The sequence below is a fragment of the Coffea eugenioides genome, chromosome 3 (genome assembly GCF_003713205.1).
Source record: "Coffea eugenioides isolate CCC68of chromosome 3, Ceug_1.0, whole genome shotgun sequence".
NCBI classification, from domain to species: domain Eukaryota; kingdom Viridiplantae; phylum Streptophyta; class Magnoliopsida; order Gentianales; family Rubiaceae; genus Coffea; species Coffea eugenioides.
In genome coordinates, this window is record NC_040037.1 from 8,015,149 (window position 1) to 8,038,129 (window position 22,981).

General features: G+C 35.1%; 2 protein-coding genes across 2 annotated transcripts; both read left to right on the top strand.

Moving 5' to 3' along the window:
• Positions 1–564: 564 nt before the first annotated feature.
• LOC113765569 lies at positions 565–1,614 on the top strand. The gene has a single exon (XM_027309795.1). It carries the CDS (start codon positions 734–736, stop codon positions 1,532–1,534), a length of 801 nt encoding a protein of 266 aa, XP_027165596.1. The 5' UTR covers positions 565–733; the 3' UTR covers positions 1,535–1,614.
• Positions 1,615–8,033: 6,419 nt separating this feature from the next.
• Positions 8,034–21,666, top strand: LOC113765164 (glutathione reductase, chloroplastic). The gene is made up of 17 exons (XM_027309246.1): positions 8,034–8,190; positions 8,665–8,827; positions 9,388–9,452; positions 10,041–10,110; positions 11,036–11,107; positions 13,797–14,000; positions 14,680–14,753; positions 14,838–14,921; positions 16,122–16,209; positions 16,409–16,490; positions 17,261–17,334; positions 18,118–18,225; positions 18,350–18,414; positions 19,412–19,525; positions 19,940–20,039; positions 20,789–20,842; positions 21,136–21,666. Exons 2-17 carry the CDS (start codon positions 8,678–8,680, stop codon positions 21,229–21,231), a joined length of 1,500 nt encoding a protein of 499 aa, XP_027165047.1. The 5' UTR covers positions 8,034–8,190; positions 8,665–8,677; the 3' UTR covers positions 21,232–21,666.
• The last annotated feature ends 1,315 nt before the right edge of the window (positions 21,667–22,981 follow it).

A 22,981-nucleotide genomic window follows, 5' to 3' on the forward strand; every position in this document is an offset into this window, starting at 1 on the left:
TAATATTCATATGTACTTAGCTCCATGAACTTAAAATTTCAAATTTGCATAAACCAAACATTTAGAGCTCGATTGGGTGAAAATTCACTTCAAACTTCACTTGCGTGATACTCGAGCCAAACCCAAAACAGAATTTTGAGCTCATTCATGAAAACAGCAATATAATGTTCGGGCTTCATTACCATTGTTCCAAATTATGCCCTGATATGTTGCACTTTTGACTCTGCAGAGGATTGAAGCAGTGCAGTTGGAGTCTGATAAGGTTCGATGTGATTATTGTATTTTTTAGATTACTTGGTATACAAATTACATTAGGTTATTGTATCCGAGATATAAGTGATGTATATGAATAAATATTTGACGTATACTCAATGCAACATTACAATTTATTTGTGTCTAACAATTTAAATATGTATAATGACTGAACGAAACTGCACAAAATACAATTGTACTGAGTTCTTGTCCTTTCATGAAATACCTATCAGTTTTATTAAGGAACTCCAGTAAATTTTTTTAAAAAATTAATCGATAATACCTGCTTTACTCCTTCTCTGGCCTATTTTAAAGGGTCAATCGAGACATTGGAAAATCGACGAGAATTAAACCATTGTTAGACCAAGCGAGTACACAGTACACCGGTATAAATTGGACCCGGGTAGTTGCTATACAAAACAACACGCAAAACAAACCGAAAAAACCATATCCACATCCTCTTCTGCTAAACCCACAACACATGTATCTCTGGTCTCTTCAGTCCTCACCAAACCCGCTCAACTCCACCATTTCATTCCTCTACAGAAACCCGGAAATCCCAAAACCCAGGAATGCAATCCCGGCGCGTGACAGAGTCATTGACTTTGGGAAGTACAAGGGCAAAATGGTGGGGACCCTTCCTTCAAATTACCTCAAATGGGTCTCCAAGAACTTGAGGGCACGTGACTTTGAAGAGTGGGCTAAGCTTGCTGATGAAGTTCTTGAAGACCCAGTTTACAAAGACAGGATAGAATGGGAGTTTGCTCAGAAGGTGCTGAACGGCGACGTTTTGAGCTCGAAAAGTGTTCAGCTTCAGCAGAAGAGTGCTGTGTCGGGTTTGGTTGAGATAAGCGAAAGGTTTGGATGGGATAATGAGGATAAGCTGGGCTGGGCCAAGGTTGATTTCAGGCTACTCGGGACGTCGAAAGGGGGAAGGATACCGAGGGTGTCAGACTCTGGGCCTAGGGTTATGAAAGATGGTGTGTTGGACATTTTGAAGCCCAAGGCGGGGGAGAATGGGCCTGTCAAAGGAAGGAGGAAGGAGAGGCGGGAGAGGTTGAAGCTGAGGAGGAGGAAAAATGGGGAGAGAAATGGCATTAAAGTTGATGATAAGGGTAATTTTGGCAATTCAAGTAAGAATAAATTAGATGGAGATGGAGATCAAGATCAAGAGGAGGTTGATGAAGATGGCAGGGTGGATATTATTAAAACTAAAAATAGTAGTGTATTTCCAGGACGTGAAGCTTTCTTGAAGAAAGCAGCTAACAGGAGAAGATTTTGAATTGGGTTGTTGATAAAACATTTCATTAGTTTCATAATGTAATAAAAGTTATTAACTTATGATTTTTTTTTTTTGATTTAGATGTGGTGAATGAATTGAGCTTGAATCGATAATTTGGTTCGATTCAAATGTGAATTTAATCGAACAAGGATCAAGATTGATTCGACTACAGTTATTGGATCAAATTCGATACTCACTAAGCCTTTAAAAGACTCAATTTAGCTACTTTTGTGAATTAATATATATATATATATATATATATATATATATGTATACAAAATGAAATTTTGTACGATAATGTGTATATGCCAGTAAAAGGGGTTGAAAAAGACAAGCCTAAGGCCATGCTTGGATTGCTTGTTTCCGTCGAAAAATATTGTCGTTTTCCGTGATCACATTTCCCTATCACCTTTTTTCCTCACATATATCAAATTGCTACAGTAATTTTTCCATGAAAAATGACGGAAAATGCAATCCAAACACAACCTAAGGCAAGCTCCCAAACTAGTACTACGACTTGGCTTATCCTATCACAAAGGATAGTTTCTATGGAGAATGTTACCTACTTTCCCTTTTAAATCTAGCTGGAGGCTGTATAACCTACAGCAAAAACAATTTTAATCAACTTATTGTAAAAGGGGTATGCATGACAATCATCAGTTTCTCAATCATTAAAGAATCTGCCCCTTCCAACATGCAAATCATTTTTCCTAGGAGTGGAATTTAAGATACGAAAAAAGGTAGAGATGGCAATCAGGTCGGGTCACGGATTGGTGGGTCGAAACAACACGTCAATCCGAACACGACTGGAAATTTAAATGATTCCAACTTTTTTGAACTGGACACTACTTGTAAATTTCGCGGGTTACCCGAACTCGAACTGAATAACCTGTTTGCTTAACTTTCTTCTTTTTTTTTACACCTTCTCACTTCGATAGAATGGTGGATTTTTTTTTTTATAATGGAGTTTTCATAAGAATATATAAAATTATAGTCCAATCTCATAGTACTTTTTTGGTTTTCCTTTTTGTAAAAAAAAAAATCATGAACAAAAACAAAATTACGACACCTTCACAAATAAAATACCTTGTTTTCACGTAATATTCATGATTCCGTTCTCGTAATCCTAATTTAAAGTCTTAGTTAGTTTTTCTTTTATTTACTTTTTACCTCTAATTTATTGATTAAATTATAAAATTACATATTAAACGAGTCAGACGGGTCAATCCAGGTTGACCTAATTTGGACTTGTTTGTCTAACGGGTCATTTGGGTGTGACCTGATTTTGAACCGACCTCGTGAAGAGTAAATCTATACGCGCTAATTTTATGTTATGTTTGAATTGTATTTTCAGATCGTGTCGAGAATTGCCACCTCTAAGAAAGGGACAAGGGGATCAAAATCCAAAACTTTTAATTTTTGGACTTTCAACTATAACCACTTAGCATACGTTGTGTCTTACGATATTAAGGGGATAAAGATAGAGAGAGAGAGGAGGAGGAGGAGTTCAAGAAGAACCTTTTATATTCAAATCTGTTCCATTACCTGTACTACATAATAAAATTTCAACTATTTTTAAAGAAAATAAATGAGAACATTAAAAAAGGATCTACACCAGGATAAATAAGAAGCAGCAACTCATATTAAGTAGAAGAGAAACCATGTCCCGGAATAGATTCGTTGATACAATGTTCAAACTTTCTGGCATTACAAATTTTAGCTAGAAACTAAAAAAGTTGCATTTTTTCTTGACTGATCGTGGACGAAGTGAAAACAGAAGGAAAAGACTAAAGCTGGTCTAAGCTCTATGTTTAAGTAAGTGCTATTCCGTATTCTTAGAAATTCTCTAATAAAAGAGTTCAATAAATTAAAACATATTCCTAGTAAAGTGGATTACTTTCTGAGCAACGAGTCTCCTTCTAACTAATTAAAGAGAAAAGAGAATACTCCATCCAAATTTGACCATTAATTGATTGAGCATGATCCTTAATTGTCTTCTCTCTAACATCTTAGAGAGAAAGAGGTTATATATATATATATATATATATATATATATATATACACACACACCAAAGGAGGGAGATTAGGATTAATATGCAATTCAACAAACAATTAGAATAGGCCCTGTTCTCTTATTCTCCATACATGTAATTAGGCAAAGAAAAGTTTCAATTACACAACATCTACTCTCTGAAGATCTTCCAATAACTAATTGAAGGAAACACAAGGGACTTCTATTGATTATTTAGTATGGTAAAGCGGAAAGCCTTTATCTTGGATCAAAGACTCCAAAAACCCAAGAAAAGTTGCCCTACTTTTATATTATAGACAACAAGAAGCTTGCTGAAATCACCACTGTCCGAGACATAACATGAGAAAAAACCCAACCACTTTGGACCAACATTCTGTGTCTCCAACATATCAGTTAGTCAGTTTTTCTGATGTCCGACTGACAGTAACCTCTCTAGAACCTAGCAGTTCCATCTGTCTATAGTTCTTCTTCTTCTTCTTCTTCTTTTTTTTTTTAAGCAAACCTGCAGTCGCTACCTGTGCACTGAATAAACTCTGCCTAATGCAATAGTTCGCCAATTACACGGAGGGGTAAGATGCACTAGACAAGTTCTATGTGACGGACAGATGTTTCAAAAGAGGTTTGAATTCGGATTGATAGGAAGGCCAACTCTACTATCTCGACCAACTCAAGAGACAAACATCTGTCTATAGTTATCATTCACTTGAGACTCAAAATTTTCAGCAGAAAATGAAGACCAGGAGATGAAGTTCATTCACAAAAAAGACACTAATCAAGAAGACACTACTTTGCTTAGCGCCCATCCAATAATGTAAAGAAATAGAGGGACTTCATGTAGAAGCTTAAATGGGATATGGAGCTTGAAACATTTCAAACCAGAATAAAAAAGGCCTCCTTATGTCACAGTAAAACAACAAGAACTAATTAATAGAAAACTAATGCATGAGATCCATTTGACGCCTAACAAAAAGAAAAAAGGAGAGAGGAGCAAAATGCAGTGTTGCATAAGTTGGACGAGGTACAGAAAGCCACTACCAAACCATGTACTTTGCAAGAATTTGCAGCACATCCTTCCAGTAGCTACTAATCAGTCTAATTTGGCACTGGGAATGCATTTCTATTAAAAAATAAATAAAAAAGTCTAAGAGTGAATTTGGTAAAACTGAAGTCTGAAATATGAATTCATTAAATTATTGAATTGTTAAGTATTAAATCTAATATATTTGAGTGCATATCACATTCAGTGATAAGTCAATAGTTTATCACTTAATTTTAGGAATAAGTTTTGCTTAGGAAATTCAGTGCCACTTAAATGATTCAAATGTTCAATTTTTTATTATCAAAATATTTTAAGATTTAAATCCATTAAATCTAAGTACTGAACTGAGTTATCAAACAGAATCTAAGTCTGCTTTGATTGATCAAAGGACAAAAATATGTAAACTAGCCGGCCTATTAATTAGAAGAAGAAATGCCAGCATTTAAAATGCAAATTACTCCAATACAAGATGCAGACACCAGATTTTCTTAAACAAAACAACGATCGTGTTTGAGATGCACTTAGAAAAATCTGTTAATGAACATGCTCAATAAATTATCACTAACAAGCAGCTCCATAAATTCTGTCAGCTGTAAAAAGTAGTACGTAACATCTTATCTTAGGGCAACGTATATAAAACTCTACAGCTTATTGCATGAATCCTTTTATAAATTATTTTACTAAAAAATGTAAGAACTAATAAAGGTATATCTTGAATCCAGCTCGACCATTGATCAAATACAATGAACCATGAGTTAGGAAGCTTTGGGGTTAAAGGTTTAAATCGGTGCCGATGTGATAATTAGGGAAATATATATATATATATATATATATATATATATGAGCTTTTCAACTTTCAAATTTATGGACTTTTAAGGGCATGGAATTATAGTGATTTGAGCAAAGGTTTGTTAATTTAGTTGTTGAAATGCCTTGGATCATATCTTCGACCTCCGCTGAGCTGTTCGGGGGTCTCGCTGATACATTCTGAACCCTAATAAAAATTTAATTTTTCCCAAATTTGTTCTTGCTTGTTCTTGTTTGTTCTTCCGTTCCGCTGCATCTGTTTTAACATTAGTTTCATTAATTTAGTTTTATTAATTGCATCCCGTGAGGTCTATCATGACTTTTTTTTTTTTTTTTCAAAGGACCATCATGACTAAGTTAAATGCTGTGGATTATTTGATCCTCGAAATTGTCTCTAATAGGAATTCAAAGTACACAGGTCAGGAGTTACACCAAAAAAAAAAAAAAAAAAAAAAAAAACACATGGGTTAAGGAAATGAATGTGGACTCCTTTAGGGCCGTGTATTCTACAGTTTGATGTTTGGAAAACTAGGCTCCACGAGACCTTTTCCCGTTTATTATTTGTTGACAATTATGACTAAGCAGGGGCCGACAGCGGACACCTAAGAATGCTATTATTGTTTTTTGGTTTCAAAAATGAAGTCACACTTTAATAGTTAGTTTAATTGCGGTTATGAACAAATAAATCTCGAACCCAAATTTTATTTCTTTCATGTTGCCTATTTTAGTCTCTTTGACAGTCATTATAGGACCTCATTAGCTATTCGTTACAGAAAAAAAGGGAAAATGATATATTTCATCCTTTATATTTCGCAAGAAATATGCTTTTCATTCCTCACTGTTAAAACGGAACAAATTCGTCCCTAACATTTTAAAATTGAAACTATTACATCCAAAAATCCAATTTTCAATCTAAATCAAACCATCCAATAACAAGATAACAAATTTCGAGGATAGAATCCATCATATTCATACGACATTTATTGAGCCAAAAAAGGAAAAAAATTATGACATAAAGAGACCATTCTCTATCTTAGAATAGAAGAGTTTTATTTTTTTTTGATAAATCTTTTTATATACTGTTAGTGTATACACTTGAAAGTTTACATATATACCATACATATAAAGTTTAGTATTTAAATTTAAATTGAAATGATGTGACAGGTATTCATACCTGTCTGTGTGTAGGAAAGATTAATCTGCCTTTTTTATGTTATAACTTTTGCTAACAATATCCTAACATACTTGTAATTTAAAAGCCATCATGATATGGGCTCTCATAAATAAGTTTTGAGCGGAGCGGATAAACAATTTGATGATTCCGCATGCCAACAAAAATCAAAGGAGGAAATGGGAAAAAAGAAAATGCAAATATAGCGGTGTAAGGGAGGACTCTAAGTCCTTTTAATTTGAATTTTATGTCTAACAGTTATGGATGGAAAGGACGTAGAGATAGAATGAAAGGTTAAAAAAAAAAAAAAACACGTAGATGCTCTAATGCGTATACCAGACTACTAGTCCGATGCTAGGAATAGCAAGTATTAATCTCCAAGATAGAATATACGTATGATTTTTCTGTTAAAATATGTAATAATAAACAATTAATGAAGTGGGTAAATTTTTTCCAATGTTTACTGAGACTGTATCTGCCAACACCGCACTTCTCGAAGAACACATTTTCCGCAGACATATTTACCTTTCATTGTACTATGAGAAAGCCTGTAATCATTGATATTAAAATATCCAATCCAGACAAAGTAAAGGCCGGACAGAACATACACCAGGTACGAACTCTTATTACTAGAATAAATGCTATTCAAATCAAGGCAGACCTCATGAAAATCTACACCTTTATTTATTTTATGTACTCAAATGTGATTGTATATGAACTTTTAATATTGGTATCATACATCAATTAACATTTAAATCAACATCCTGGATCTACTTCTACAAACTAAATGTATTTCAATACATTTTCAGGATTATTTTTTCCAACTCACTGTATAAATTTTTTGTTAATTCTAATGAGTATGACTGCATAACACATGAATTTTATATGAAGATTTCGGATTTCCCTTTTGTAGATATGGCATGCATTGAATCTTGCTTGTATATAAAAAGATCGGAAAAAAAGATTGATTGAATAATGCCAAATAATTAAAGATCCCTAACTCACTACCTCGTTTTAGAAAGATGATTTATTTCTCATTTAACTGAATTTCCTTTAATACGTTGTCTTCGACTTTACTTTAAGAGTATATTTACAAAAAACAAAAGCAAGTGAAAATTGCAATATTCCTAAACCATAAATACAAACATAAGAATCCGTAAAATCAACAAGAAGGTGGCCTAGATCATCTTTAGTTTATTTCTATAGTTTGAGTGTTGTGTCGGATCTTTCTTATTTTAAACGCGCCTCTCAAAAGCAAATATAGTAATATAATAAAATGATAAATCCCAATTTAAGTTTTTAATAATAAAAACTAATAATTAGTAATAATTTATGCCAGCCCCATTCCAAATTATGGATCTCCCATTCTTTGAATTATTTTCGGAGTCAATTCAAAAGACACAAAAGCCCACACACGCCCCCTACGTTTTGCATCTTTATTTACCAAACAGAAAAAAGAAAAGCTTCTTTACGTCTCTTCAAGCCACCCTGCGTTGCCTTCTTCCTCCTTTCTTAATTCCTCATTAGTCTGTACCGATTCTGGTGCCCAACAAAGATAAAAAGTAGAGAAAGGATCGAATTTCAAACGTTGCTTCAGTTCCACAAAGGTATGAACAGAATTTTGCATCCATTTTTTATTTTCTTTTGTTTTTTGTGACTTTTCTGATTGTTTGCTTCATTTCGTTTCCCAAATAATAGGAAAAAGAAAGGAAAGGAGACCCCATTTAGGAATACAAGAAAGTTCGCTCTTTTCGCATATTTTCCCTTTTTTGGCTAAAAGATGTTTCTTTTTGACGTTTAAGGAAATGGGTTCTGTTGAAAGATAGATCATTAGAAAGCAGGCTCCTTTATGCGTATTTTTCTTTATTTTTTCTAAAAGATGTTTCTTTTGGAGGTTTAAGGTTTTGGTCAAAGATGGAGTTATTTGAGCTTTGCTGCAGTTTATGATAATTTATATGTATTTATCATCAGGCTTTTTGTTTTCTTGAATTTTTAGTCTATGAAACAGGGGAGCCGTGTTGTTTGATGTTAATTTTGTACTTTTCTGTGCTAATAGTTGCGTCTGAATTTTGTGTCTTTAGCATTTTTTGTATCATGGCAAGTTTGGGAAGGAAGATGCTGATTGATGGAGAGGTTGAAAACTCAAATGAAGGAGATGTTCACTATGATTTCGATTTGTTTGTGATTGGTGCTGGAAGTGGTGGTGTTCGTGCTGCCCGATTTTCAGCTCAGAGTGGTGCTAAGGTATTGCCTTAGCTTGTGATGACATTGAGATGTGCTCATTTCTGCTTATGTTTGAGTTCCGTATATTGAAACTTATGGATTTGTTCATTTATTGGACTTGCTTATGTGTATGCATAGATTTGGTCGTGGAAGCTTAGTTAAATACTTGCTGTTACAATAATAGGTGATCTAGTCCTGAAAGCTTATTGAGATAGTTGTTTTTGAATTTACTTTTTCTTTGATTGTCTTCTTTTAGTTTCTATAATGATGGTTATCTTTTACTTTTACAAATGTTTTGATTGGTTTCATGTCAATTTTCATACTTAATAGCTGGAGAGAAAAATTAAAGAAGCCGCATTCTTGCTTGCTTTAATTGGTTAAAATATTACCACATAAGTGGGGGAAAGCTGTTTATATATATAGAGAATGAATATTTTGGTTATATATGTGAGGCTTTCTTAAGATGTGTCAAATGATGGTGGTTCTGCTGGTTTGCAATTACATGTAATGCTAGTCTTTGACCTTGCAGCAGACCCTTCTTGAATATCTTTACTCAAAGATATTAAAATTCTCTTTTCTAGGTTGGGATTTGTGAGCTTCCATTTCACCCGATTAGCTCAGAAGTGGTTGGAGGAGTTGGTGGGACGTAAGTTCATCATAACTGTAACTTTAATGGGCTTTTCAGTTGAACTTTCTTCCAGTTTTCTGTTTCAGTATTACTTTAGATTCCCAGCATACGATTTTTATCTCCATTACTTTGGATTCCGAGGTGTTTTATTCAGTACCATTATAGTACCTTTTGCTGTCTCTGATTGACCTTTGCTTAAAAATTGGAAGCAATAAGATCAAGAATTGAACCCCTGAGGATATGTGCGTGTAGTAATAGTGCCACAACAAGCAAGGCTTGCATTGGAGTTGACGCTTGCCTGTATTTTGGAATTGCTATGGGGTCTTTAATATGATCTTCTCTTGGTTATAGATTGGTGTTATAAAGGCTGTCAGGCTCGCTGATTGCTCTTTCTCTGTTTATCCCCTGCACATGCACATGCACATGCACATGCATATGCATACACGCAATTGACAGTGTCTATATGCATGTCATGTTCACACATGTAACTTTTCTCTAGTATGCTAGTTGTCTTGTGTCATTGAATCGACTGTAGAAAGTATTTTCTGGAGCTTTTTAATGAGATAAATGGATTAGCAGTGAAATAGACTTTTTAATTGTTTACAGGTGCGTGATTCGTGGTTGTGTTCCTAAGAAGATTTTGGTCTATGGAGCAGCCTTTGGGCCTGAACTTGAGGTGAGCTATCACTTGAACTTTGAAGATACATAAGGTTTGGAAATGTTTCTTGAATGGTAGCACCATTTTCCTGTCTTGGTCAAATTCTGGGAATCAAACTCATGGAGATTGAATTCTGAATGTAAAGAATTTTTTAGCTGAAACTTCTTTGTGGTGAAAGTTTCTTGATTTACAACCTAAGATTTCTTCACCAAATAAAGAGAGGAGGTTTTCAAACATTGAATGCGTACATCTAATTTAGGCATAAAGGGCGAAGTTAATGCTGGGCATATGATTTTTAAGTTTCTTGTGCTCTTTGGTCTTATGATATGTTCTTTTTAAAGTTTATTTTATGATACAGTGGGGGTTACTTGGGGAGGGGGCTGATGAGCATTGAACCCATTCATACACTGTGGTAGGGGGTTGCCACACTTTCCTTTGGATTTTTTTCATATTCCAGGAAAGCTCCTCACCTGTCTAAGTGTTATTGAACAATGCAAAATACTTAGATTGGACTTTGTTCTTGGAATGTATTGTAAGATGATCTGTTATGGACGGTCATGGGAAGCGAATAAACTTGATTCTTATGCTCGTGTCTTGTCTGCTGAAGCGAATAAACTTGATTCTTATGCTCGTGTCTTGTCTGCTGATTCACTATTTATCTTTTTGTCTCACTCACTCACTGATTCAGTCTCTATTTATGCATACATATGTGAACAGTTTTATATATACATATATTCATGCATAGATACATAGATACATACATATGTGGTATAGTATATGCATAGCCAGGCTTGCTTAGGAAGGAGGACATCAATGTTGTTTTGGTATTCTCTTTGTTTAAATCTTGTGTTTCATTTGTTTGCTCTCGTTGAGTATACTTGAATTATGAAACTTCTCTGAATCATGGCAAACATTTTGGTTCTTTTTTTGCCTACCTTTGCAGGACGCCAGGAATTATGGGTGGGAGTTGAATGAGAGAATTGATTTCAATTGGAAGAAACTTTTGCATAAGAAGGTTAGTATTGACAGTAGTTGCGATGTGCTTCTTGAGATAGCAAGTTTTAATATTGCTAGTTAAGTAACTGGGTGTGTTTGGATTGAGAAGATTTGAAAAAAAATAATTTGCTTCACAAATTCCAATCACCTTTTTATCTCACAGACATCACATCACAAAAAGTGCTACAGTAATTATCTCAAATAAATCATCCAAATAAACTCCTATCCAAACAAACTCAGTATTTTTCGAGATTCTAAAGGGACAGATTTTTCTTCTGTGGATACTGTGATAAATTTGGAAGTGGAGGTTTGGAATATGTAGTGTATCATAAGAGTGAAGTCTTGCTTTTGACCACCCTACCCCCTTAACGGTTGCCCCCTCTCTTGGGTTCAAGCATAATTGTCTTAGAAGACTGGTCATTATGTCTTGCAGGTTTTTTGTTGTCTTTAGTAGCTTTCTATTGTACATCTGTCACAGCCTCATTTTAGTACATCTTGGAAGTTGGTATTTGCTTTCGAAAGTGTAGTAAAAACTTCTTAACTTTTGATTGAAATGAACATAGTTAACCTTTTGAGCAAGAGAGAGCTCTCTTCTCTGGCAAGCAATAGACAATGTTATCCTTTGAAGTATGGAAGCAGCTATTTCAACATTTCCTCTCTCTCATGTTGTGTAGGCTATTTGTAAATTCATGCTTCCTGGGGTTGGTTGTTTGTCTGTTTATGGACATTTTCTTGCTTTCTCTATGTTAAGTTGAATGATGACAAAGTTTTTTTTTTTTTAATATTCTTCCACAAAAGTATAATTTTGTCCATTTTGAAACTGATGTACATTTTTCCAGTGTGTCTAGTTCTTCGAGCTTGAGCTTCAATCTTTACTTTAATCACTTAATGGGTCTGCTAATCTATCTTGTAACTCCAAAACTTTGAAAGGTAGCTTAAAGTAGCACAGTTTCCATACTTTACAACTTTATTCTTAGTATTATACATTTCAAGTCTCAATTTTGCTCTAAAGTAAATGTAGAGAGTACTTTAGTTGTAATTTTCTATGTTACATGGACTCATTCACCCCAGGCACACCCGTGTTGACACGATACGACATGGGTATGGGTACGGAATCCGTACCTGATATGGTAAAAATTTTTTGGATACGTTGACTATTGTGAGATGTGCAAGATGTTATGTTGATGGCGGAGGAGGAGAGATGGACAAGAAGTCAGATGAGATGGTAAGAGAGTGGAAGGGGAAGAAGGGTGGCTCTGCGGAGGAGAAAGAAAGGAGGAGAAAGCTGCTAGAGATTTGAATAGAAAAATACTCATGACACCTGCTGTATTTTCACTTAATACATACGGGCTGTTGATTCTCTTTCATTGGCGGATATGGGATTGTAGCAACGATGGCATCTAAGAGTAAGAGTGGACTTGTTTTTGGAGAAGAGGTGCTCTGTTTTGATTCGTTTTAAATGCTCTGTAAATGAGGTGACAGCACTGCTGAATGAGGGATGAGGAATATAGGGTTTGACAATGATATTTATTTTGCAACTAAATCCCTGTATCTTGACTTTAATTATCATTTTCAACAAGTAACTTAATCTCTATACAATTTTGCACTTTTTAATATAATTTTAGCCCCTCATATTTTAAAAAATTTACCTTTCTAAGCAAGCTTATTGTTCTTTTCAACCTAATTGCACATTTAATTGAAATTTTTTATTAAAATACACTTTATGCATCATTGTGTATAAATATTAGAATGATTTATTTCTAAAATCTTATCCATCTGAGTTTAAGGAGCTCACCCCTGCACCAGTACCCAAAATTGGACACATATCTCCGGATCCTACAATTTTTCAAATATGTGAATCTGACACTTCGACACGCACCCATATCCAACCCCCGCACCCAAGTCCATGTAACATAGGTCATTTTGACCTGTCCAAGTACTAGATAGAACCAACATATTATGTTTTAGAAGACTTCTTAAAAAGGATTAAGCAGAATGATCTTGATTTCTTCTTCTTACCCTGTTTAATAAAGTTCCTGATTTAGTTACGCATGAGGCTTGTGGTGAAGATCTAAGGTTTGAGGTCCTGTCAAATGTCAATGATCTAAATTCTCGGAGTTGAAAGCCCCCCACCAAAATATGTGAATTAAGAGTTAATAATTTTAGTTTGTAACTATATGTGGATTTGTAATAATACTGTTTCATATTTTTCATATTCCCCAGTGATTGAAGGACTTTCACTTATGTTTTTGGCTCCTAATAAGATATCAGTCATGCATCATGGCCCAGTTGTGTGCTCTCTTGAAATGTCCTTAATAGTCAGCCTGAGATCCATGTCCAAAAGTTAAAACATCTGGAGTTAATGTTGTGCAGCTTGATCACACCATTTGAAAAGTTTGGAGTTAGATGTAGATCTTCTGGATTTGAGAATTTAATTTGTTGTTCAAGTTCTTATGTAATGCTGCTATCTTTCGCTTTTAATATGGTAACTGATAAAGTTCCACTTTTGCTTGTGTTGCTGACCTCCCAATTGTATCTCATACCTAAGTTCTGTCTATTGGCACAGTAAACTTGTGTAATTTTCTCTAGATAACCATTCAATATATTGGCTATACTGCTTCTCATGCTGATATTCAGTAGGTTTTCTATACTTAAGTAATTGATACTCCTTTCTGAGTTGTCTGTTAATTTATTATATGCTCTGTTAGACAGAAGAAATAGTCAGATTGAATGGAATATATAAGCGGCTACTGTCAACTGCTGGAGTTAAACTCTTTGAAGGAGAGGGAAGGGTGGTTGGTCCAAATGAAGTTGAAGTGACCCAATTGGATGGCACCAAAATAATCTATTCGGCAAAACATATTCTGATCGCAACTGGCAGCAGAGCTCAACGTCCAGCTATTTCTGGTCAGGTGTGTATTATTCTTGTTTGAATACTATACGGAAGGTGTAGGATTATAATTTGGTGCTTGGGATTTTTTTTCTTTTAGGGCATTGCTTGATTCAAGGTATGACTGTTTTACCTTGTGTCAGTTCTCGCTCGTCCTATTCATTTCTAATTTGAATACTATAAGAAAGGTGTTGGATTATAATTTTGTAGTTGGGATTTTTCTTCATTCCACTGTGACTTTTTTTACCTTGCGTCAGTTCTTGCTCTTCCTATTCATTTCTAATTCTACTCCAGCTACATCTTAGAGATCTTAAAAAAACCGAAAATGGAAGAGGAGTGCATTTTGATTAGTGTTTTTCATCTTGTCTTATAGTTTTTCTGATCATGCAATGGCTACTCTGGGTCTATGTTTTTCCTATTTCGATGTTTGACTTAATTATACCTTCTTTTCACTCTTCATCCTCCTTTTTTTATTTTTTTTTATTTTTTACCCACTGGTTCTGTTAATTCCTCACTTGTTTTGCATAAAGCTGTATACAATAGTAAATTGCACCAAGTGCTTGTCACTGTATCTCATACCTGTATGCACTCTTGCAGTCTTTTTCCTTTGCTTTTGATGATGCTGTGCAGTATGGCTCGGTCTTTAGGTTGTTTTTTGTATATGGCTCTTTGCTTATGTTGGGCTTATGTGGTTGCTGTAGGAGTTGGCCATTACCTCGGATGAGGCTTTGAGCTTGGAAGAGTTGCCTAAGCGTGCTGTGATACTTGGAGGAGGGTAAGTCTTCCTGTTATTTTGTTAATGATTTTCTTCTCAGCATGTATCTGGCTTCTTTTGATTTTTACAACTGGTGTTTAATAGGTACATTGCAGTCGAGTTTGCTTCAATATGGCGTGGCATGGGTGCAACTGTGGATCTATGTTTCAGAAAGGAACTTCCATTGAGGTTGTACAAGTTTTGTTTGTTCACAGATTCTTTTTCTTTAACTTCCCCACCCGTTGGAAATGAAGACTGAAGTTTAACTTATTAATATTTACTTATTTGCATCTTTTCTCTCTATGATGATTACTCACTCTCTCAGAAATTGGCCATCATTTTTTAAAGACTCCTGGTCTTGAATTCATCTCCCTTGTGATACTCTGAAATGTCAATTTATATTGCTCAAATATACAAAACTCTATATAAGCTTAAGAACTGCTGTCATGTCTCCCATAATCACACTCAGTGGTGAAGCCACGTAGAAGTGAGGGTGGGCAATTACCGCCCCCCCCCCTCAAATTTGATAAAATTATACAACGGCCATAAAAATTTTCAAAATTTTTAAGTTTGCACCCTGAATTTTATAAAACTGTCTCCTTTAGTTGCATTGCCCACCTTAGATTTAAGAAAATTCCTTTCTATACATAGATTATCCTCTTAACATCTATATATTCCCTCCTCATTCTACATTGATTCTCTTAACATCTATATAGTACCTCCTTTAACAAAAATTCTGGACCTATTCCAAATTAAACATTGACGACACATAATGGGAAAAAAAAAAGATTTGGCCTTTCAAATCGAAGTACATAGTATATTTCTTATATAAATCTAAGAGCATGATTTATGCTGAAGTTGATTGTTGGAACCCCTCACCATGAGGTCCTGGCTCCGCCACTGATCACACTGGATATTGCTTGAATATGGGCCATGCTAGTTTTCCCAATTGCATTTCTGTCATTGTACCATTAACATGCCATCCCACTGGTTTTTATTGTCCAATCTGCTCACTAAAAAAAATGCTTTTTATTCAGCATACTGATTCCTGTAGAGTCAGTCTTGATGCTGCTTATATTCTGTATGAAATGATAATTCCATGAGGTAACCAGACTAATGATTTTCACAACAAATCTGTTTTTGCTTAGTGTTCTTATAAAAGATAAGAATTATTTTGCTTAATGAACCCTCCTTATCCTGCTGGTGTTTGTGATTGTGGATCTGTTGTCAATTAATTTCTCCTGAAAATAAATTTGCCACCAATGCGCACTTCTGGTTATGTTTTTTACATTGTTATAATAGGCTTTGTTGGGAATTTCTTTGGGTTATATTCGGTTTGATGGGTAGGTGCTTATGGCCTTTGTTATCCTCCAAAATCTGTAATTGCAGAGGTTTTGATGACGAGATGCGTGCAGTAGTTGCAAGAAATCTGGAAGGCAGGGGAATCCATATGCACCCCCAAACAACCTTGACTGAGGTACTTACATCTTTGCTGACAAACGTATTTAGGTCTTCATACATTTTAACAGATCATCTGAAATAGAAAGAAAAGCAGCAGTCTTCTCTTCATCCCATATCCTGCAATTGTTGTAGCACTTGAACTTGTTCCTGCTAGTCTAAGTGATAATGACTTTCTATGATCAAATCCTAACAGCATTGATATTTTGGCTATTTAGCTGGTGAAAACAGAAGAAGGCATAAAAGTTCGCACAGATCATGGAGAAGAACTGATTGCTGATGTTGTGCTTTTTGCTACAGGTAATTGCTGACATTACTCTACATGTGAGAGCATCAATGTGCACCTTGAAGTTTAATGTGGTTTAAGAATGAATAGTGGAGGTTTAACCTTTGCACTTCTACATTTAACGGAAGACCACCCTCTGCAATTTCAACCAACTACTATATGATGATCAAAATAGAAAATAAAGAAAGAAACAAAGCAAAAAGGCAGCATGTGGTTGCATAAAAGTTGTGAACGTGGAGGTCTTGGGAGTGGTTAATCTGTCTTGTCTTTGTGTTTGCAATTGAAATGCATTTTATGGATTGTTTCTATTTGACATTCTTATCCCTGAGGGGTAATTTTCCTGGCAATAGATACCCCATCTTTTCTTCTTTTTTGTTGTCTTTTTTGCAAAGTTAGATTCCATCTGATGGAATATAGCTTTGCTGGAATCTAATTTTGATGGTCCATAATTCTCATTATTCTTTAAAAGAATTTAAGACACTAGATACTTGGTATTGTAGTGTGCAAGGAATCTCATTCTGTTAACTTCTGATGTTCTCGTAGCAAGTTGGCCATGTTCAGTGCCAACCTTTCGCAGGCTTGCCCTTTACATATCTGAATTTGCACTTACAGTTTCTAGTGATGTTGGTTTTGTTTTCTGAACATATTTTGTTCTGTCATCTATTCTGTCTGAAAAGTTGTCAACATTATTTGGTCCTGAAACGTGCTGAGGAATAAGTGAATGGATCCCATCTTCTGACCCTTTTCTTGGGCTAATCTAGGATTCATTTATTGGTGGTTGCAGGTCGGGCCCCTAATACAAAAAGGTTGAATTTGGAAGCTGTGGGCGTTGAACTCGATAAAATTGGAGCTATAAAGGTTAGCCTTTGTTTAATTGTTCTGTATTTGTTTTCCTTCTGCTAAAAGAATTTGTGGATGTGGAAAAATGGTGTTGCAGATTGAGTTCAAATGACCAACACCTTTTAGTCGTGACTGCAACTGACTGTTGCCCAGCTTATCGAACAACTTCAAGTGCTTAAAAGAATTTGTTCTCAACATGTTATGTTGCGAATTTCTTTTCCTTGTTTCTCTAATTTTTTGGGAAAGGGATTCGCTTTCTAAGAACCTTTTCGTGTCTAATTCTTCAGTTCTGATGCATGCTAGCCTGATGAGATATTGTAAAGCTTAGGCCCAAACCAGTTTATTGCTAGGTGATGCTATTTGTTAGCATATCTGGAAACTGTGCATCTAACTGTTGGACAAGCTGGCATATCTAGAGGCTGTCTGAATTTCATCTACTATACAAAGCTCTCGTCTTTTCTCTTCTATTCATAAACTGTTGGATTTTTACATGTCCTATCTTTGCCTCCATTGTGTATGTGGTTTTAAATTGTGTCCTCAGACCTCCTAGGCCTTGATGTACACAATTTTTAACAATCCTAGGCATTTGGCGAGCATGAATTTCTACGAGTGGACTTACTCTAAAATAATAGGCTTCTTTGTCGAGTAGACACAGAGGTTCATTGTTGTGGTGACTGATTCATTCATCCCTTTTTGGTGATATTGAAGAAAAACTGTTACGGTGTTTTGTCTGTAGAGTAGGACTTGCTGATTTGGTTAATTCTTACTGCTCTCCCTCTTTTTTCCAATTCCCTTTTCTAGGTCGATGAATACTCTCGGACAAACATACCTAGCATATGGGCCATTGGTGATGTTACTAATCGAGTTAATCTCACTCCAGTTGCCTTGATGGAAGGAACCTGTGTTGCAGTATGTTCTGCTCTTGCCCGTTATTTGTTGTTATGCTTGTGATGGAGATTGTTGGAGTATGTTTGATTTGATGTCCTGCCAATTTAGTGTTTCTCTTAATGAATATTATGCTGGTTGTTTGCAGAAAACTGTTTTTGGTGGACAGCCTACAAAACCTGATTATGTTCACATTCCTTGTGCTGTCTTCTGGTATTGGCTCTTTCTCTATGCCCTGTTTGAAGTTGTCCTAATGTTTTACATGGTCGTGAAGCTTCTTGTGTGCAAAATAATTTATTTCAAGCTTCCTTACGGCTTCCTTGTAATAATTTTCAAGGGCTAACAGTGCAATGAGTCGAGTTAAGAACTATTTATGCTCTTATTGAATTTATTTGGTATTCATTGGCTTTCACTATTGTGTAATGACTGACTTGTATACTCGATATCAACACACGTTTGCACTAGCGCATGCAGTGATTCAGTTTCTTCACCTGATTACTGCCGGAATAACAGAGGACCTCAGAGTTGGCTCTGAAAGGGATCAAATTACCCTAAACTTTGTAGATCTGGTTTGAAGGAAAGTGGATAATATTATAGGCGGTACTTACTATTAGTTATTGCTGGCTAGCTGGCTATCCATGCTAAGCAAATTTCCATATAGTCCACATGAATACATCTGATCTCTGGTTGCAAGTGATGGATAAATTGTTGAATTAGACCAGAACCATACTTTTGTTCATCTTTTGCTGAAATTATATCTCTAGGTGCTGAACTATTTAAGCAGTTAACAATTTTGTCAAACAATGAAATAGATTTTGTTTTATATAGAATCCTTTATAATCAGAAATATTTATGTTTCCTTGATAAAGTTCATTTTGGTTTCCTCCTGTTGTCAAATTTTTTCATGTTACTTTCGCATTTAAGCAGTAAAGGAGGGGGCAGTATTTGGATAAAATTTTCCTTTCTATTTTGTACTTTTTAAGTTTTCATTGCATGCAACAAAACTCTGTTGTCTACATTGGCTGTTGTAGGATACCCTATTGGACATATTAAGTGTAGGTCAATTGAACTGGTGTGCACTAAGTATATTCATATTTGAATGCTATGTTATGGCTGAGTATGGGTATAATTTCTCTTTTAGTTTAAAGTTTTGGTCCCTCTTGTCCAAAGTATTGATTTTTGACTATCTTGCTTTTTATCTCTTTGACAGCATACCACCTCTTTCTGTGGTTGGACTTACTGAGGAGCAGGCTATAGAGCAAGCCAACGGCGAATTGTTGGTTTTTACGTCGTCTTTCAATCCAATGAAGAACACAATTTCTGGGTATGAATGTCAGAAATTAAGTTCATTAAATTATTAACTGTATATAATTTCTTTTCACCATGTAATGACTACGAATGAAATCTCTGCTTTGACTGCCACATCATTTCATAAAGTTGCTGGCCATAGTTACTGAGTAGCTCCTATCTGACCAGAGGTTACTTCATTTTAGTACTTTTAATAGCTGTCAGCTGTAGGCAATTGTATGTTGTTTGTACCCCTTTCTTTTGTAGCTGTACTGATTACTAAAATCGGAACTATGTCAAGCTTGTTTTCTCTTTCTTTTGGAAAATAATGTACTTGACATATACATGGAACATGTTAATACCTATATTGTGTGCACACCAAAGCAGTATTGACATGATCATCAAATGATATCATGAATATTTGTCCATTGAAAAAATGCCTTTGCTGTAGGCGGCAGGAAAAGACAATTATGAAGCTCGTTGTTGAAGCTGAGACGGATAAAGTTCTAGGAGCATCTATGTGTGGTCCGGATGCACCTGAAATTATGCAGGTACAACATTAGATATTCAAGGACATAGGGGAGATGCTACACATGCAGAAAGAAATTCATCCTTGGTTCTAAGCAATTTTTACTTCCTACTTTGTTTTATCACTTCACACTTTGTTGTCATTGCAGTAGTTCATATGCATTTCTCTCAGTCAAACTGCAGAACTGGGTTGAATTTCTGCATAAGCAAAGTTTATTTTCAATTTCTAGTTTTGTTTCATGCCATTTACTCTTCTCTCTTCTCATACTGTTGCTTTTGAATGAAATAATTTGGATATATGATGTGACCAGATGGACTATTTGCAAAAGCAGTTGTACTTTTTGTTTGGTTCTTAACGGAAAGACATAACTGAAACTGAAACAAGGTGAAATTAATCAGTGTATTGCATTGAAAATTGTCAGATAATTCTTGGTCAACTAATTTTGTGTGTACTTGAACTGTTACGAGGAAGATGACATGTTTATTGCCAAAAGCATTTGGTCTGTTCTTGCTGTTAGGAAAAGTTAAAGTGATTCCAGATTCATGCAGTACAAAATTCGCCTCTGTGGTCACTGAATATAAGTTTTGCTTGTATGTTATGCTTCTCATCACGTAGGTTGAGATTTTATATGCTGCAGGCATGAACCCTGCTTTGTCTTGTTCATTTGAACTGCACTATTTCTATAACAGGCCTTGAAGACTGCCAATGTCGAACATTCTTGATCTTTTGTATGTTCAAATTCCCTTATAGCAGTTGGGATCTTTATTGCAGGGCATTGCTATTGCACTCAAATGTGGAGCAACTAAAGCTCAATTTGACAGCACGGTATGCTATGTTGCAGTCCGTTTTTCATTGTATCTTTATCCTTTCATCATGTTATGATCTTCTATTGATCTTGTACAGCCCAATCAAGCAACGCTTGTGTTTCCCGCAGATTTCTATCCTATCCACATTTGATTTCTGTCAATCTTGTTTTCATCAATAAGTTAGATGTTTTACTGTCAACTCATGCTTGCTCTCTTTTGATTCTCATTGGATCTTAGGCCTCTTGTGCTGTTTCTTTGCTATTTATTTTCCTACTATCAGCACTCTGGTTAATTGCTCTTTCACTGTCCCAGGTGGGCATTCACCCTTCTGCTGCTGAGGAGTTTGTTACAATGCGGTCGGTGACTAGGCGTGTCGATGCTGCTGGTAAACCAAGGACAAATCTGTAAACATCATCACATAGAAACAAAGAACAAAATGAACTATCAAGATGTTTGAGGGTTTTTTTTCAGCGATACTGGACTGATGTTCAAAGTACAGTCATGATGCAATGGGGGCCTGATGCAGTACAAAACAGCACAACGTTCACAAAGCAGTCCATATTACAGAAGCCAGAACTCAGAACTGTGCTTCTGTAGTTTGCTAGTTATTCATGATATGTTTTTTATTCCTATCTTATAGTATCAGAACTCAGAATTATGTTTTTCTGTTATTATGCATATAATCTGACCTCCAACAAGTCATCTTGCTATGCTTTCTTGAAGACAATACGAGTGGGAGGAGGACCAAAAGGTGTACTTCACCTATTTTTAATGGCAGATTCTAAAGAAAGATTCTTGTGCTTTATTTAATAAAACAAATCAGGCATCTGATCCCTTCTTCCATGTGTTTTTCCCTCAACTGACAACGGATACAAAATTTTTTTTTTTTTTACTCTAAAGAATGGGAAAATGCAACTGGATTATATTTTTTCCTTCTCCTAAGGAGAAGGGAAGTCTTAACTAAACTGTGTAAGAGGCTGAAAGAAAGAAAAGGGTTCGTTCAGACCAGAAAGGTACACTGTTACATTTTTTCCACCTACAGCCAAGGAAAATTTTAAAAAAACCCTTCATGGTAGCCAATTTTAGGGGTGGACTTGGTAGCCAATTTTAGGGGTGGACATGAATTGGGTATCTTGATTAATTCAATCGATATCTTGTGGATCAATAATTTTTTAATCGTTACTTGTCTTGCATATCAACAAATACCAATGATCGGGTACTCACTAAAAGAGAGTCGGGTCAGCGGGTACCTATTATACTAATTTATTTTTATATTTTACATATTCATTTAACATTTCATATAGACTTTATCAAAGAAAAAGTATCACACCGAGAAACAAACATGCAAGAGAATGCAAGAAAAAGAATAATCAAAAGAATCCAAAATTAATGAAAATTGTTATAAGCATTTCTCTTTTTTAATACATATTTTACCTCAATTAAACTTTTTCTACAAAAAAAAAAGTAACATGAACTCTATAAATGAATCTTGTAAACAAATTAAATGCGCTCATATTTGAGGTGTAATTTGCTCAATAAAATGACTTAGTTAACTCTAAAAATAATACTTTGTAGTGATATAAAAATAAAAATATATATGCAAAAGGGGTCGAATACCCATGGATTTTTAATCCTCCAACCTTATCCCACCCCATATATAAGTAGGTATCCAATCCTCTTTTGATCCGCTCATATAATGTTGATCAAATACCCAATTTTTTGGAGCGGATCGAATCGGATTCCACAAATTTTAGGATCAGCGAATATTTTTTTCAATCCCTAGCTAACTTACTGAAAGCAAGTTGGTTTTCTAATCCGTTCTGAAGCAGTCAAAATTCAGTTTTGCATTTAAAATATGGATTAATCCTTTCTACACTGACAGTGTATACACTATCAGCGTTGGATAAATGATAACTATGCAAAATTTAAATTTGAAATTCAATTTTTGCACACATATCATGAATCAAACGGTGACAGTGTATACACTGTCAGTGTATATAAGATTTACTCTTAAAAGATTTACTCTTAAAGTAAGATTTACTCTTAAAGTATCTATAAACAAGAGTATACATGTCGATCAACCAGTACACATGTAGACATGAAGACCATGCAAGAATGTGTAATACTATCAATCTGCATATACACTCTTTGAGTGCTA